The sequence below is a fragment of the Triturus cristatus genome, chromosome 4_1 (assembly GCF_964204655.1).
Source record: "Triturus cristatus chromosome 4_1, aTriCri1.1, whole genome shotgun sequence".
NCBI classification, from domain to species: domain Eukaryota; kingdom Metazoa; phylum Chordata; class Amphibia; order Caudata; family Salamandridae; genus Triturus; species Triturus cristatus.
The window spans coordinates 643854810-643873557 of NC_140585.1; the positions used below are offsets into that span (position 1 = coordinate 643854810).

Below are 18748 nucleotides of genomic sequence, written 5' to 3' on the forward strand. Positions count from 1 at the left end.
CATGGATTTTTCCATAGGGACTTTAGTCGCAGCTACAGCCCGAACGGCTGAAAAGAAATATGTGAAATTTGGCAGAGAGGTAGCCATAAGGTCCATGAAGTGCCTTTTGCAGGTTTGGTGTAAATCTGTTCAGTATTTCCAGAGAAAATACCATTTAAATCAATATATATATCTGTACGCGCGCAGGGTGCGCGCACCGTGCGCGCACCGTGCGAGCACCCTAACGTGCGCGAGCGTAATTCTGATTGGTGGTTATATGTTAGTCAACGTTCGAATCGGTCGAAATCAGGAAGTGTCGGCCGCCACTTTGTTTGTCTTCAGTGCGAGAGTGAAAAAGGAAGGTGGCGAACGTGAAAAGGGGGCAGGGTAGAGAGTTCCTGACCCCCTAGCCTTTGTCAAGGGGATCCCTGAAGGACCCCGAAGGCAAAAAAAAAAATGTTATTTTTTTTTTTATCGCGGGGGTGCGCGCACCGTGCGCGCACGGTGAGAAACCCAAAAAACCCGTTTTTTTTTTTTAAATCGCGGGGTGCACGCACCGTGCGCGCACGGTGAAAACCCCCCCAAAAAAAATTTTAATACGTAGTTTATTGTAAAATAAATGTATAAAAAAAAGAATAATACATAAATAAATTAGCATTTAAAAAAACCGTACAAATTCACTGAAAAAACCATAGGTTTCACACACGTTATAGTTAGGAATTAGCATTTAAAAAACCTTGCAAATTCACTTAAAAAACCATAGGTTTCACACATGTTATAGTTAGGTGGATATTTCACTCGTAAAAAACCAATGAAATTCCCCCGTTATAGTTAGTTCAGATAACTATAACTCGCGCGACCGCCACTGTATCACAAGGATGATGTCATCAGTGATGTCATGAGTGATGCCACTGACCATGTCATGAGTGATGTAATATGTGACGTCATGAGCAGGATTGCGGGCGCGCGAGTTATAGTTATCTGAACTAACTATAACGGGGGAATTTCATTGGTTTTTTACGAGTGAAATATCCACCTAACTATAACATGTGTGAAACCTATGGTTTTTTAAGTTAATATATATATTTATATTCTACCTACAATGCCGACTCTCTCGCCACTTGTAATGGCGGCCCTCAGCAGGGTGGCAAGCCCCTAATATCACTCCACACCAAGTCCTCTCGTATCGATGGTATAGTGTTCACGGGTTGTGACCAAAAAGCTTGTGCTTTGAAGCGCATCAGGCGTTTATTGTTTTTTAATGCGGGATTAGGATTAAATCACGCTGAGAGAAACTGTTCCCTGGCTGTTTTGTAGACGCTATACCGTCGATACGAGTGGACTTGGTGTGGAGTGATATATTCACTGAAAAAACCATAGGTTTCACACATGTTATAGTTAGCTGGACATTTCACTCTTACAAAACCATTGAAATTCCCCCGTTATAGTTAGTTCAGCTAACTATAACTCTAGCGACCGCAATCCACTGCTGATGACGTCAAATATTCAGAAAGACACATATTCACTGGATGATGTCATCAAAGATGTCATCAGTGATGTCATCAGTGATGTCATTTGAGATGTTATCTGTGATGTCATGAGTGATGTCACTGACCATGTCATGAGTGATGTAATATGTGACGTCATCAGCAGTGGATTGCGGTCACGCGAGTTATAGTTAAATGAACTAACTATAACGGGGGAATTTCAATGGTTTTGGACGAGTGAAATGTCCAGCTAACTATAACATGTGTGACACCTATGGTTTTTTCAGTGAATTTGCAAGGTTTTTTAAATGCTAATTCCTAACTATAACGTGTGTGAAACCTATGGTTTTTTCAGTGAATTTGCAAGGTTTTTTAAATGCTAATTCCTAACTATAACGTGTGTGAAACCTATGGTTTTTTCAGTGAATTTGCAAGGTTTTTTAAATGCTAATTTCTAACTATAACGTGTGTGAAACCTATGTTTTTTTGTGTGAATTTGTAAGGTTTTTTTAAATGCTAATTTATGTATGTATTATTATATTTTTTATATATTTATTTTACAATAAACTACCTATGTATATAGTTATAGATTGACTGTATCCTGTAATATGGAATGGCTCAGCTCTTTTTTTTTTAATTTGGATAAAGTTGAACAGCATAGTTAATATCTTCTATAAACTTATAAACAGTTTAAAATGTTTTTTTTTTTTTAAGGGTATTTCACGGTGCGCGCACCACGAAATATTTATAAAATATATATATTTTTTGGGACCTTAGGGGTCTTTCATGGTCCCCCTGAGAAGGCCTAGGGGGTCAGGGACTCTCTACCCGGCCCCCTTTTCACGTTCTCCACTTGTGTTTTTAGCTCTCTTCTGCCTCTAAAACTCAAAATGGCGGCTGGGGGGTGCACGCATCGTGCGCGCACCCCGCGATTTTTTGAATAAAAATAAAATGTTTTTTTCACCCTTCGGGGTCCTTCAGGGACCCCCTGATAAAGGCTAGGGGGTCAGGAACTCTCTACCCTGCCCCCTTTTCACATTCTCCACCTTTCTTTTTCACTGTCACACACAAAATGGCGTCCGACACTAACCACCAATCAGAATTACGCTCGCGGACATTTGGTGCGCGCCCAGTTCGAGCACGTGCGCGCATATAGATATTTATGTACGTTTAACTGCAATTTTCTCAGGAACTACTGAACAGATTGACACCATATATGCAAAAGGCACATGCCTGACCTGAGGACTACATCTTGGCCAAATTTCAAGTAATTCTGTCCAGCCGTTCGGGCTGTACATTCGACTAAAGGTCCTATGGGAAAATGCATGGGGAAAACGCGTTTTGGGACCCCCCTTTTTTCTCAGCTCCCACTTGACGAATCACCCCGAGACTTTCAGGGTAGGAGCTGAGCGGAGCGCCCCATTAGTTTTGAAAATTTCACGAAGATAAGTCAACCGGCGCCAAAGTTATTCAAAATAGAATTTTCAGATTTCCTATGGGAACTCGGTCCTAACTATAACTATCTACTGGCGACTGCCAGTAGATAATATATATATGTATACGGAAAAAAACAAAGGTTACAGGGATGTTATAGTTGGGGAATAGAATTTACAAAACCATAGAGATTCAGCAAAGTTATAGTTACCGGAGCGAACTATAACTTACGTCCCCGCAATGCAATACTTATGACCTCACATATAAATCACTCATGACATGGTGAGCGACATCCACTCTCACAAACACAAAGACACACCCATCCATACAACCATTCACACACCCACTAGCACACTCATAGAACTACACACAAACCTATTCACATGACCATACAACTCACACACCCACAAAACCACTTGCACTCCCATTCACACACTCATCGAGTCACTCACTCGCCCACTAAGAAACCTTTAAAGCCATTCAAACTGACAGATCATACAGCCACTGTCACACCCACTCGCACAGTCACTCAGATACCCACTTACACATTGATAGAGGCACTCACACATGCTTTCAGATAACAGATTTTAGAAAGTATACTAATTTAACTTTTGTAGTAGCTTAGTAAATATATAATCAAATAAACTTGTACAAAACACTTGCACTCACTGGATGATGTAATCAGTGATGTTATTTGAGATGCCATCAGTAATGTAATTGACCATGTCTTGAGTGATGTAATATGTGAGTTCATAAGCAGTGCATTACGGGGCGTAAGTTATAGTTAGCTCAAGTAACTATAACTGTTGAATGTCTATGGTTTTCTGCATGTCAAATCTGAGCCTAATTATAACGCCCCTGTAACCTTTGCTTTTTTCAGTGAATTTCTATTTTTTTTTAATGTTATTTCCTAACTATACTGTCCCTGTAACCTTTGTGTTTTTTGTTTATGAATTTCTGTGTTTAATTGTATTTTCTTACTGTAGCCTGTAACCTTTGAAAGTGAGTGTGTACGTGGCTGTATAGGTTGGTGATTGGGTGTGTGAGTGGCCGTATGGATCTATGAGTGGGTATGTGAGTAGCTGTATGGGTCAGTGACTGGGTGGGTGAGTGGCTGTATGGGTGTGTGAATATGGTTAAGGGTGTGTGAGTAGGGTTGAGGGTGTGCAAGTAGTGTTGTTGGCCAGTGACTGACTGGATGGGTCTGTGAGTGAGTGTGTGAGTAGCTGTGTAGGTGTGATTGGGTGGGTGAGTAGCTGTATGTGTGTGAGTGGATATGTGAGTGATTTTGTGGGTGTTTGAGAGGATGTGTAAGTGTGAGTGACTGTATGGGTGTGTGAGTGGGTGTGTGTATCTGTGGGTCTGTGAGTGGATGTGAGAGTTTCTGTATGGGTGTATGAGTAGATGTATGAGTGCCTATGTGGGTGTGCGGGTGTGTCCCTGAGTGTCTGTATGGGTCTGTGAGTGCCTCTGTAGGTCTGTGAATGGGTCTGTCAGTGCCTGCATGGGTGAGTGGGTATGTGAGTGCCTGTGTGGGTCTGTGAGTGCGTTTGTGAGTATCTATGTGGGTCTGTAAGTGAGTGTGAGAGTGTCTGTGAGCCTGTGAGTGGGTCTGTGAGTGGCTACATGGGTCTGTGAGTGGGTGTGAGACTGCCTGTGTGGGTCTGTGACTGGGTTTTTGAGTGGTTGTGTGGGTGTTAGTGGTTGTATGGGTCAGTGAGTGGGTTTGTGAGTGACTGTATGGGTCTAGGTGGATGTGTGAGGGGCTGTATGCATCTGTGAGTAGGTGTGTGAGAGGTTATATGGGTGTATGAGTGGCTGTATGGGTCTGTAGGTGGATGTGAGAGTGACTGGTTGTGTGAGTGCCTGTGTGGGTCTGTGAGTGTGTTTGAGTGTCTGTGCGGGTCTCTGAGTGGGTGTGAGACTGCCTGTGTGGGTCTGTTAGTGGTCATGTGGGTGTGTGAGTGGGGCTGTGAGTGGGTGTCAGACTGCCTGTGTGGGTCTGTTAGTGGCCATGTGGGTGTGTGAGCGGGGCTGTGAGTGGGTGTGAGACTGCATGTGTAGGTCAGTTTGTGGCTGTATGAGTCTGTGAATGGATGTGTGAGGGACTATTGGTAAGTATGTGGGTGTGTGAGTGGTTGTAGGGGTCTGTAAGTGGGTGTATGGGTCAGTTTGTAGGTGTGTGAGTGGTTAGTGGGTATGCAAGTGGTTGCATTGGTCTGTGAGTCGGTGTGTGAGTGGTTATGTGGGTGTGTGATTGGCTGTATTGGTGTGTGAGTGGTTTTGTCTGTGTATGAGAGGATGTGGGTGTGTGAGTATCTGTGGGTCTGTGAGTGGTTGTGAGAGTGGGTGTGTGAGGGGCTATGTGGGTGTGTGAGTGGGTCTCTGAGTACCTGTATGGGTCTGTGAGTACCTTAGTAGGTCTGTGAATGGGTCTGTCAGTGCCTGCATGAGTGAGTGGGTGTGTGAGTGCCTGTATGGGTCTGTGAATGTGCTTGTGAGTGACTATGTGGGGCTTAGTGTGAGTGGCTATGTGGGTCTGTGAGTGGGTGTTCGAGTGCCTGCATGGGTCTGTCAGTGGGTCTATGAGTGGCTGCATAGGTCTATGAGTGGGTGTCTGAGTACTTGCTTGGGTATCTGAGTGGAGATGTGAGTGCCTGCATGGTTCTATGAGTGGGTCAGTGAGTTCCTATGTGGGTTTGTGAGTGCCTGCATGGGCCTATGAGTGGGTACGTGAATGCCTGCATAGGTGTGTGCATGGGTGTGTGAATGCCTGTGTAGGTCTGTGAGTGGGTGTGTGACTGCCTGTGTGGGTCTGTAAATGGGTTTGAGTGCCTGTGTAGGTCTGAAAAGGTTTGTTCACACATAAATCTGGAGCTTAGCTCCTTCTTATTTGTTCATTTTTGTCACTAAAAATGCAAAGCTATCTATACAGTTCCACCCACTCAATTCAACTCTACACATTTCTAATCCACACCACATAATTCAATCCCAAACCACATATTACAACTCAACACAGTTACACAACACACCACATACATTCAATCCACACCACACAATTCCACATCGTGCCACAAAATTCAACAGCACACCAAATAATGAAACTCCACTACATACCACTCCACAACACAAAATAACATTCCACATAATTACACTCTATAATACACAATCGCACTCCGCATAATTCCAGTACACTTGATACCACATAAATATTATACACATAATTTCACAGCACACCATGCCACGTAATTGCACTACACAAATCCACTCCACACCACACAAAATCCACGTTACACAATTGCACAACTAACTAATTCAATCCAACACACCACAAACATGTACTCCGTAACACATATGTAAAAGACATTGCCATTTACAATGCCAATAGCACTAACTCAAACAAATGCAAGATTGATTGCATTTTTAATTTGTGTTGTTATTTGATGTAAGTCAGTTTAGTAGTTTTTTGAGAAATAAAGGTTCAAAAATATTTTTATATCTGGGCTCTTGGCTCCTAGGTACACAAACCCATACAAATTCAGAAGTTATAGTTATAGTCATCGCAAGTAACTTAGGGCACAAATTATAGTTACTTGAGATTAGTATAACTGCTGAATTTCTGTGGTTTTGTGTGTGTAACCTTTGGTTTTTTAGAGAGAGTGAGATAGAGAGATCTAAATTTCTGTATGAAGACATAATTCAGTCATTTGCTATTAAAGGAAGGAGCAATGATACAGGATGTGCTCAACTAATACTTTATTTTACTACCTTGTTGATGTTTCAGGTCTGTTCATAACAGCTTGTAGGAATTTACGAAAAACATATTCTAAAAAATCTACCTGCACTTTTGTAATTTCTTTTTAGATTCTCACCTGATGGAAGACTTGTTTCATCTTGCAGTGATGACAGAACTGTTAAAATATGGGATACAACAAATAGGCTTTGTGTCAGTACATTCACAGACTATAAGAGGTAAGTGTCCGTGAAGAACATGAGTCAATAACAAAGGATTTGCTTTTTTTTTTAAAATAAGTGTTTCCTCTTACTCTTTCGTACTTAAATTTGAAATAGGTGTCTGAGCCTGTTGTATTCATTCCTTAATATTGTTCTCCCTTTTCAAACTATGGTTCCTAGAAGGCTTTGAAAGTGTCTTACCTACAGTTCCTTCACAAACTCCTAAAAGGGATTTAAATGTTGTTTTTTATAACGCTAATCCCTGACTCAAACCCTAGTTATCGTATAGCAAAATAGTATAACATGCACACAACAATGCGAAAAACTGTACTCCGGTATCACGCACAATCCTGTTGGGTTAGCAGAGTAGCTGCATATATGTCTGAGACTAAGTAGCAAGGAAGCAACATCAAATGCAGTCATGGTATAATGCCTGAATACACAATATGACATTGCCCATAGCTGAGAGAGCAGTTTTAACAAAAACCTAAAAACCAAAAACAAACATCACAATTACAGGTCAGGGCCAGCCAAGGGAGGGGGGGGAGGGCATGCGCATGGGTGGCGCTATTGCACTGTGGAAAAGGGGCTGTGTTCTCATTCATCTAATAGTGTCTGTTACATTCAGGCAAGAGACTAAAAGCTGTATCATCCGAAGTGCTAGAGCATTCTAAGCTTCAGGGGGTTGAAACAAATAAACTCTAAATAGGTACAATATTGGACCAATGGTCCCCAAACCCATTGGAATTTTGTCTCTGTCTTGGTTAAATTATGGGACAGCTGTTGCATCGCTAGGATGTGCAACATGCGGGTAAACCATTGAGCCATCGAGGGAGGGTTTTCCCGTTTCCACGCGAGTGGTATGAGTTGACGTATTGCTAGTAGAAAATAACTAATGAACTTTCAATCTGCATGGGTTATTGTGGCTTAGCCTGGGGGTTGAATACCCAGTGCAACCACGAGATAAGAGGAAGGAAGCGGTCTACGCCTCTAAAGTGGCCCAGTATCTCCTTCCAGTATGTTGTTATTACTCTGCTAGACCACCAAATATGGAAAAAATCTCCCACCGCCTCTTGACATCTTTAGCATAGAGGGGAGGTACCTGGATAGATAGTGCAGAGGCTGGCCAGTGTATAATACAATTGAAACATTACTTTATAAGCTGTTTCTTGGAGAGAGAGAGACTACGGTTAATTTTAGTTATGTCCCCCCCACATTGTCTCCCATTGTTTTGGCGTAATGTCTTCCTGGGTGGTAGTGTTCTATGCGGATTAGTAAGTGTTGGTGTGCGTCGGTTTGGAGTGTTGGTGCTCAAGGTAGGTGTTGTTTATGAGGCCTCTTGAGCCAGCTTAGGCCTGTCCGAGATTCTCAAAGGGAGTGAGGGATGGATGACCATAGGGTAGACTGAGGGGTACAACTCCCAGTGCCTCAGTTGGGAATATTCAAGCTGCGTTGTACCTGGGAGGCGGTAGTCCACCTTACACTAGTCGAAATACTTAATGGTATCCCCGTAAAGAGATCAGGGAGGGTCGAACAGTCATCGGCGCTCAGCCCGTAGAAGGAAAGGGGCGAGAGCGCCGGGGTAACGTCTGGGTTACAAGCGATAGATGTACTTGGGGAAGGAAATTTGGTGAGTCCCCTCTTAAGCACCACCCTGTCCCAAATATCAAGGACCATCTTGGTGGGGGTGGCAATGTATGCGCTCCGCGGTCTGACATGTTTAAGCAGCCAAGTCAGGTCCCAGAATGGTCGACATACCACTGCTCAGTCCAAATGGAGCCAATGCTTCTCACTCTCCTGGACCCCCCCCACTTGAAGGTGTAATGCAGATGGGCCGCCCAGTAGTACTCGAGAAGATTGCAACATGCTAAGCCACTCCTGTCCCGTGGAAGCATTACCAGCGCGTTAGCCACCCAGGGCCGCTTTCCCTTCCATATGAAGGCTCGAATGTCTCGTAACCACAGGATGTCATCGTGTGGGATGGGTGTAGGCAGGGTCTGGAAGAGGTAGAGGACCTGCAGGACCACATTCATTTTTATAACGTTCACACGCCCTAGCCAGGAGATGTGGAGGTGTTTCCACCTCTGAAAATCTACCAAGATGGAGCGGCAAAGATGAGGCCAATTAGCTCGGGACCAGGAGGAAAGCGTAGAAGTAATAGTAAGCCCCGATATTTAATGGCATCTTGCGACCACTGAAATGGTGCAAGGCGTTGCAGAGTCAGGAGGTCCTGCTTAGGGATAGTTAAAATAAGCATGCTTGATTGGCAAAAATTGATCTTGAAGCCAAACACTGCTTCATATGCCTGTAAAAGGCCACTACGCCTTGAATCGAGACATCCGGTTGAGAGAGTGTAAAGAGGAGGGCATCCGCAAACAGGCTAATCTTGTGTAGCTGGCCACCGAAAGGAATGTCCTTCACTGAGTCTGTGTTGCGTATCGTAATGGCAAGAGGTTAACCGCAAGAGCAAATAGTAAGGGCCAAAAGGGGCCCCCCTGACATGTTCCTCAAAGGATGATTACAAGTCTTGTGATTTGTTCATTGACACTGATGTTGGCCATAGGCACCACATAGGAGACCATTATCTTGGAGATCAAACCCAGGCCCAACCCTAATTTATCCAGCACTGCCCGGAGGAAACAGCAGTTAACCCTGTCAAAGGCCTTCTCCGCTTCCAGTGAGAGAAGGCATGCAGGAATATCATAGCAGTGCAACTTTTCTACCAAGTGTGCTATGCGGCGGACGTTGTCCGCTCCCTGTTAATGGCAGATGAAACCCACCTGGTCTGGGTTGATAAGGCCCTGGAGATAGGGTTCAAGTCCGGAGGCTAGTATTTTGGTAAAAAGCTTGGCATCTGTCTTGAGAAAGGGCTATGGGGCTGTAAGAAGAGCGCAAGGTGGGGTCCTTGCCTGCTTTGGGTATGAGAGAGATTTCGGCAGTAGCCATTGTGGGCATAAGACCTGTGTCTTGCAGAAACTAATTAAATAGCTGTAACAGATGGTCTTGTAGATGAGGCAAAAAAAGCCTATAAAATGAGATTGGAAGGCCATCGGGCCCTGGCACATAAACCAGGGGTAGTGCCCAGACAGCAGTGCACAGTTCCTCCAGAGTAATTGGTTCATCAAGAAGTTCAGTGTGGCTGGGGTGCAAAGGTTCCCACTCACAAGTTTTTAAATGTGTCTCGATCAGGGCAGGTTGGTCATCCCGGGAGTACTCCATTTGATAATAGTCATGAACAGCCTCAAACTTGTCCCGTCCCGCAATTGCCCAACTCTCTGGCCTATGGATTGTTGGCCCTTGGTGCAACGTGAGGGAGTAGCATTGTCCAAGTGCTCAAACTTTTTAATGTCCGCCGTTAAGCCGGCTTCTACCAGTCTAGCTTCCCGTCCCCACACTATGGCAATGGAGGTGATTGTGCCCCAAATTGTGGCCTTGAATCCATCCCACAAATTATGGAGAGGGGTCTCAGGTAATGCATTTAGAGAAAAATAGTCTATTATGCCTTTGCATTTCTTGGCCACATCTACTGGGTAACAAAGGATGTGTGGGGCAGGTGCCAGCACAGCGGGCTGCTAGGGGTCAAGGTGGCACACTCCCATGACAAGACTAGGTGTGCATGGTCAGAGATAGAAATGTAAGAAAGCTCCACTGTGTCTAGGTGACGAAGGAGGGAGTGAGTAATCAAGACATAGTCTATGTGGGAGTATAAAGCGTGGACTTGTGAGTAAAAGGAGTAATCCCACATTTCAGAGTGTTTATAGCACCATGTGTCAATTAAGCCCAGGTCCCCGATGTCCTGCTTTAGGAGAGATGACATTCCCTGTGTTGTGATCTAGAGTGGGATCCCAGACCAGATTAAAGTCCCCGCAGACAATGATGTCACCTTTTACAACTTCTAATTTCTCAAGTTGTGTCTAAGATACGTGTCTTGTGAACAAGTTGAGTAATGTGAGCCTCTGTCATCCCCGGAGAAAACATAGGTCCAGGTATCGACCCTCCCCATCCTGAATCACCTTAGTTACAGATGTGTAAAAGCCCGCTTTACAAAGGATACCCACCCCGGCATCTTAGTGTCCGGGTACACCCAGTGGCACCTAGGATATTTTGGATGTGCCATGCAGTGGCGGTCTACCCCGAGCAAATGAGTCTCCTGTAGGAGGACAACATTTAAGTCATGCTGCAGTATGTATTGCCACATTTGCTTGCATTTGTTTGGAGAGTTGAGGCTCCTCACATTCAGAGATAGCAATTTGGTGTCTCCCAGCACAGACCAGTAGAAGGTGGATGTGCATAGTTACCCCATATGGGGAAGAGCGACACCATTAAATAATACATCGCATCGGAAAGAAGGGAACCCACCACCCAACCTGTCCCGACAAAGAAGCAGCAAAGAGGGAGGTCAAATCGGGCAAATAACCCTAAGAACCCACAAGAGAAGTTAAAGGCGCAGAGCTGTAGGGCAAACACCAGGATCCACCCCTCCCACCTCCCCCGAATCATAAAGTGACAACTTTAATACCCGGTGGGCCCCGGTAGAGGAACAGGTTGACCTGCAAGAAAAACATTAGAAAGAAAAAAAACAAATAATGGACCAACAAGGCCCAGCATTGACATCCACTTCTTGCGGAGACCGGCACCGGAGCACTCCAGACCCAGCAGAACTGTCATTGTTCTGGGGAAGAAGTCAACCGGGGACGGCCATTGGATGGAGATCAGAGTCAACAGTAGGTAGTGTAGCGGAGGAGTCTCTCCTAGGCCCGAGGCCCAGCACCATCATCAATAAGAGGAGGCATGAAAGCAACAACATCTTCATGAACAGACCGGGGCATGGCAGCAAGGCATCCGTAATCAGAGGGAGCCTGTAGTGGGGTGGGCAGGGGAGGCACCCTTTCCAAGGTTACAAAGGTGATGGATAATGTCTCACTTGGTTTCTTGTGAGAACGTCTCTGCCTGTTGCTTGTACGGGCATAGAGGTATCACCATAGTCCAGATGGGTAAAAGATCTCCCCCGGAGGCGAGGCATCTTGATCCTGGGAGTCAACAAGGAGTCCCAATAGAAGTTTCGCCTCAGTCAGTGAACGCAATGAGCAGCTTTGCCCCAAATGAGCAAAGGAGTGGCCCCCTTGACCGGGTATTCCTAGGTCTCTGAGCTTGTTGTTAACAGGCTTGAAACCACACCACTTTTACAATGTGATGGGGAAGAGATCCTGATAGATTTGAACAGTATGTTGCCGCAACTCGAAGATGCTCTGAGTACCGCCTCCTTCTCCATAAAGAAATACACTTGTGTCAAAATGTCCGGTACCACATCCATGCGACCCAAGGCAGAGGCCACTCGGTGTGCCCTATCCAGAACTGGCGGGAATGTCGCGGCCTGGAATCCTCAGGATCGTGCGTTGCTCTATGGGGTCCACCTCTCGACACCCTCAAGGTCTGAAACAATATTCACAGACTCAATGAGGTAGTCCAGTGGGGGAAGGAAAGGATGGGGACAGCAGGGAGGGAGACCTGTAACGAGAAAGAAAGAAGGAGATCAGTACACCCCTACCCTCGCTGTCGTGCTGCTCTATCCCTACCCTTTCCCGATCCTAATGTCCGAGCCCTACCTGTAAAGGAAAATAACGCGCTGCTCTGGCTGGAACCTACAAGACGTAGGGAAGCATTTTCTGAGATCTAGAGCAAAGACATGAAGCGTTACATAAGCGTTCCCCCACACTAGGGCCTCAATGCGCACCCCCCGCTATCGGGGTTGAGCTAAGAACATACCATATACTCAGTGTCTCACAGTAATACAGGGGAGCGGAAGAGCGGTCCTCCAGCTCACTCACCAAACCCCTGCTGCGAATGATACAAAAGAAAACAGTAAACTTCTGTGCCTGCAGAATACCCCCAATCGTTGGCATCACACACCAATCATAGGAGCACACTTCCGCATTGCATCATGGAAAAAATGTCTAGAAACAACCAGTGTTCAGGGAATAGGACTTTCCCTACTTATCGGAGGTATTCCTTGCCAGAATGGGTAACCTCCCTGGCTGCAGGCAACTGGAACACGCCCATTTCGTAATGGGCACAAATAGTACAATAGCACAAGAGCCAAAGTTCCCGACTGCTTAGAGAATCAACAGTCGGTGTTAACAAAGTACAGAGCAGCAGCTCGTGAAAAGGGAGCGTTTATCACCACTCACATCGCGGCCTTTTTCTCCCCGCATGAACCTGGGAATTGCCGGTTCGCCAACGCGGCTCCAAGGGGAGTCGGAATAACCGGAATCTTTAGGGAGTCCCCCACAATGAATGGGGAGTATACTCGTGGGTTTGGGATTACGTTTGCCCCACTGAGAGGACGGAAAGTCGCTTCGCATGGAACCCACAGAGGGAATCCGCCAACGAAGCAACGTGATAACAACGAGGGAATGGCCACAATACCTGGGCTGAGCAGAGGTACAAGGAATAGGAAGCGCGGTGCTACAGCACCCTTACCAGCCTCCTTGTCGATCTCGGCGCAGCTCTCGGCATGGAGTAATCGGCACCGTGCATGGGTCCCGGAAGCTCTATGTCTGCTTCCGTGTCTTGGCGTCATGACGTCACGGCCGTCAGCCGCCCGCGGAGGTTCCTGGGGATTGTAGTCTGTCTACTCGTTTGCGCTCGTGCGCCGGTCGTCAGTGTTCCATGCGACCTCCTCCCATGAGCCCTGACAGGGAAATCATTGTCATCTCCACGAATCGCCTGAAGAAGATCTGCGGTGAAAGCCAGAATGTCGCTGCCCTCTGCGCCCCTAGGCACCCTACGGATGCGGATATTGTTACGGCGGCTCCAATTTTCCAAATCTTCCTGTTTCGTTTGCAAGTCAGTGTTTTGCTTTTCAAGAACCGTTACGTGCCACCACATCTAATCTTTGGACCTGGCATGAACCGTACGTTCAAGATCATCCTCGCGCTCACCTATTTCAGAGACATCCCAAAGGCAGGATTTAAACTCCTCTTTCAGTGAGCGGATGTCTGAGTGGATCTCCTGCAGAAAGCAGTCCATGTAAGCCGTTTTAACAGGAGCAGAAGATGTAGACTCCGTCCCCGCAGCCTAGGGGGAGGCAGCGAATCCGAATCCGCAGAGGAAGCCTTGTTCAAGAGGGACATCACAGGATTGTCTTTTGCAGTTTTGGAAGGTGGCATGACGGTTCTGGAGCAAGGTGGGAAGAGCAATCAGGTACCCCCTTTTTTTTAGGGCATGTTCAACAGCACAGTCCAGCGTGTGCCAGAATAGTGGTCATCAGCAGGCAGATGCGTAAGGCAGTGGCCGAGTGCCAGCCAACAAAAAGGGTGGACAAACTGTACGCAGGATCCCGGTGGGCTGAATCAGGACTACCAAAAGGCGAGGTAGAACCCTTTTTCAAGCTGTTGGCGTAGTATGGAACCTGTGGGCTGCACCACTCCACCACATAACCACCAGTCAATTGAAGGGAGGCCACCACTAGCTGTAACCCTCTCCCCCTGAACGGTTTCCAAGGAGCTGACAGATCAGGGGGAAGTACATGGCGGCCTCTGCCAATAATCTGCCAACCAACACACGGTGCCCAGTAAGTGGGCCAAAAAGAGCCAAATATGTCCAAACGTGGCGGTGGGGGGTGCAAAAGCATCCGTCCCCAAAGCAGTGGGGCCAAAGAGAGAAAACACAGGGGTATCTGGCACAAAGAGGATCCAGGGATGCAAAGAGGTTCCATGGATGTGTGCCCCGTGAGGATAGCTGACTGAAACCCCCATAGACCTGCCCGCCAGCAATCCAGAAAGGTCTTGCAGGCCCCAGGAAGGTCGCTTTCACCGATTATGCTATGTATGCCAGGCGTGGGACCTGGTGAGGGCAGGAAGGCCCAAGTCTGGGCAGTGCACCTACCGCAGGTCCTGTTCCCAGGTAAGTCCCAATCAGTGCACTCCAGGGAAAGGAGGCATGGAGGCAGCCACAAGGCTCCCAGTCTCACCCTCAGTTGCTGTGGTCAAGGCAGTAGAGAAACCACAGTTCCAGGGGCCCGCACGCGAGGCAGGATCCAGACAGCTCCCCTGGCCACTCCTTACCTGAGTTCCTGCGCCTAATCGCAGAGGCCCAGACAGGCTAATGCACAGGCGGAGGTAAGCGGGCCTCGTTTGTAAAGCCCAGCACCCGCAGCCGGAGCCGTCAAGCTGATGAATCTGCACCCTCCTGAGCGGCACATCCAGACGTCGCCGTGGCCTCCAAGTGTTCACAACACCTCTGGTGGGCCCTACCACAACCACGCAGGCCGGAGGTGGTGCGAGATGGACTGCTCTGCCCAGAGTGAAGAATCAGCTATCCCCACTGCCAGTGAGAAGAGGTAGGCCCTTAGCTTGGCCCCCGCTGCCAGCGCGGGAAGAGGTAAGGCTCATTGCTGGGACCGTATCCGGAATGACTAGTCCCTCTGCAGCCATGGCAGAGACAAGTGAAGCGGCGGCCCCACCGGTCAAGATGGCGTCGGGGTCCTCCAGTCGTCACGACCAGTCTCTTCCGTGCAATAGCCGCGGTCGAGGCAGGATGGCATCCTAGCGGCGAGGGCGGGGGAGCAGCAGCATTCGGCCATCCACTGCTCCTCCCCCGCTGACCCGGGTGCTGTTGATGGCGCTTAACGGGTTTCGTGGAGTCAGAGAGCAAGCGATACGATACCCTACTCTATTCCCTCCCAGGCCACGCCCCCTTAAAAACATTGTTTTAACAAGATTAGTGAAAACACTCTTTGAATCTATACATTCTTTTTCTTAACAAGCTTTATCTTGGAAGTTATCTTTTTTTGGCCAGTACCTTATTGGTCAGTGAATTACAGGTTTTAATAGCAGTAGTAGAAGAACCTTAATTTCAAGGTCAAAGTGTTGTTATGTACCCAACAATTTCTTTACCAAAGGAACTGCTGGAACATCTGACCAATGGCTATTGTTTTATCTTCCAAACTTAAGTGGTTGACTCCTTTCTGTTTCAGAGACTAGCACAGGTCATATTATATTCCGTTCTGTGGGGCCCAACACTGAAAAGATTTGTTTCCCGAGGTTCTGCAGTTTCACCGGCACTATATAATGTATACCTGTGACCCTTGATAAGTCTTGTATGGTACCTCCATTTTGTTTTCACAATCTTACGCGGGCACCCCCAGAGAACTATATCAGGCTCTCTCATGACAACAAACCTGGTATAGATCTGCGACTACTTCTGGGGATTTATTATACCTGGATGATGGCTAACCTTTTACTGCTGGGGAGTCAAGTTATTTCTGACTTCTGCCTGTAAGGAAACCCATAAATGATCTTCTTCAGCTAAGTCTCCTGACAGGGAGAGATCCTCTAATGGATCCTCTCTTAAAAAAACATAAGAAACGCCACATAGGAATTCTTGTTGTTCCTTGAGTGAACAGTTATGCTCCTACTGGTCTCTTCTTACTTCACCTAGGAGCAAATCCTGTTGCTGAAGAAACATAAACAGTAATTCCATCTGCCAGTATACAGTTGAAGACTTACTGAAGGCCATGTTGGACCCCTTCATGGCTGCCCTACTCTCTCTGGTCCCCTTCTGGCTTCCTTGAGGTGCTGGTCCCGACCCTATGTGACTGCATCCCCAGGTAAACCTCGTCTTTAAAGCCTACGTCAACCTGGCCGCTGGCTCACTTTCTTCTACACCACTTCCATTGTTGTCTCTGGTGCTCCTTGTTGGAGGGAGGACCACCGGGGAGTCGGGGAGACTATTCCGGGGCACCTTCCTACCGCACAAGTATAGCCGAGCGCCGCTGAGAAGCCCCTGCAGGGGGGGTCCTTTTCCTATGATCGTACTAGGCCCAGTAACACCACCACACAGGACTCAATATCGGTTGCTGGACTTGGTTCTTTATCAAAAAGTAGTACGTTCAATATTTACAGTGGGATCGAGGGATCCAGTAAGAGTCTCAATGTCTCGAAGGGAATAGGGTAGCGGGACAGTCTCAGTACCAACCAGGTACGTGGAAGGGGGCTCTGTGCCAGACCTTGGATGCTGTCTCAGAGCGGCTTGGTCGAGGAGAGCCGCGACGGCGTCAGCAGGGCTCGGGTGGTAGTTCCGCTTGGGTCGAGCCGCGACACAGTCAGCAGGGCTCTGGTGGTAGGTCCGCTTCGGTCGAGCCGCGACGAGGTCAGCTGGGCTCTGATGGCAAGTTCACAAGGTCGGGCCGCGACGGCGTCAGCAGGGCCCCAAAGGTTCGTAAAGGTCTTGTAGGTACGATGGAGCCGCGACGTCGTCAGCAGGGCTCAACAGGTAGTTTCAGGCAGAGTCTTCCTCCGTAGGGTCAGCCGCGATCCGATCAGCAGGGCTCTTGACTCCAGGATACAACTCCTGTCCTGTTGTCGGGTCGCCCCAGATATAGGACTGGAGCCCTTTGATGTCCGGACCCTTGCGCCCGGAGGGGGCGGGGAGGCCGGGTAGGGAGCGGCCAGACGCCCAGCAGGAGAGGCGCCAGGCCCCAGAGAGCTGTGGGGCGATCGCACCTAGGTGTGGAAGAACGGTTGGGGGTCCCATCGATACTGCCCTCCGCCGGGAGTGGGAAGGGTTCACGTGGTATCCCCCGGGCCAGGGGTTGGCGCCTTGATGTCGGGCCTCGCTGGGACAGAGGCCGGGTGAAGCGGGGTCACACAGGTGGTCACGTGGAGTGACGTATAGTCCAAAATGGAGGAGCGCCGAGGTGCATGGGACCTCGTGCGGCTTAGCGTGGGGAAACAGGACCACGCCACGAGGCCGGCTCCCACACTCCTTTTGTCGCCGCTTCAACCCTCAAAATCAAGACATAATTTGGATGGGCAGAGAAAAGGTGTAAGCTTTTTTTGAGAACAGCCTATGCTGACACTCTTCCCAGTGCCCATAGCTTTGCACATGAGGAAAACCTATTTGGCTCTGCTTAAAGTATCCTGAATGCCCAACTTGATTTAAGGTGCAGGTAGGAGGATGACCCAGAGTCTGCTAACCTACTCCTGCCTTATGTAAATGCAGGGCTCTTCATAGATCTTAAAAATGCCAGTGACCTTGATACATCTCCAGAAGGTGATATCCCCTATCCTTTGGGGCACCCCTTCTGAGAAAGTTTGCTCCTTTAAGACTGCTGTCCATAACACAGCAGAGGCACTTGTGTTGCCCCTACACTCTGTGGAGCCAAACTTCAATCTCCTAAAGGAGGTCCTACAGCTGTCTTCAGTGGCCTGAGAGCCTCTTCTTCCATTACCATAGCCCCTCTGAAACTAGCGCAGGCTTCTTCAAAGAAAAGTTGACTGTCAATGATCAGCGCTATCTGATCCCAAATGGGATGTTTCTAGTTTTTAGTTTGAGAGTGCTTTTAATAATAAGAAAATAATGTTTCAATTCGGTTTGTTTAAGATAGCCTGACTAGTTCCTGACCAGCTTACATTGACAATATTTCACATTTGCAGACTGATAGTGCTCTTTTATTTTTGGTCAACAAGCATTCACCATGTGCATTGGTTTCTCTGTGTGCTTTTCCATTTAATAAAATCTGCAAAATTGAAGCCTCTTTTGTGGTGTTCTTTACTGTGCAAAATAGATCTGTATTAATGTGCCTTCTTCTTGAGGAAGCCATGTTTTGGATGTTCCTGGCTGTGTAACTTTCAAGGTAATTTTCTTGAGTCTTTACTAGGGACCATTCATTAACTGAACTGTCTATTGTATTTTTATATTATATAAATGTAATGCCATATGCTTAATTTCCTATGCACACTTTTTTAATATGCAGCAGAGTCAATGTTTACTGAATGTATCTTATTTGATGTATCCTGTGTATTTGAACAGTGATTGATTTACATAAATGTATCTTTGTTAATTCAGCCCTATTAGCTCATAGCTCACAATATTGAGTGTGTAGCTTTCTA

The 18748-nt window shown here is 47.2% G+C and overlaps 1 protein-coding gene across 6 annotated transcripts in view; it reads left to right on the forward strand.

The window, feature by feature from the left end:
- LOC146855326 (uncharacterized) overlaps window positions 1-18748 on the forward strand; it is a 915814-nt gene that overhangs the window by 277918 nt on the left and 619148 nt on the right. For all 6 annotated transcript variants that reach the window (XR_014981308.1, XM_085653035.1, XM_085653037.1 and 3 more), the window contains one exon: window positions 6765-6872. Coding sequence is in view for 5 of the 6 variants with exons in the window: in XM_085653035.1 (XP_085509161.1) it covers window positions 6765-6872 (108 nt within the window). In the remaining variant the exon portion in view is untranslated. The remainder of the gene's footprint in view (window positions 1-6764; window positions 6873-18748) is intronic.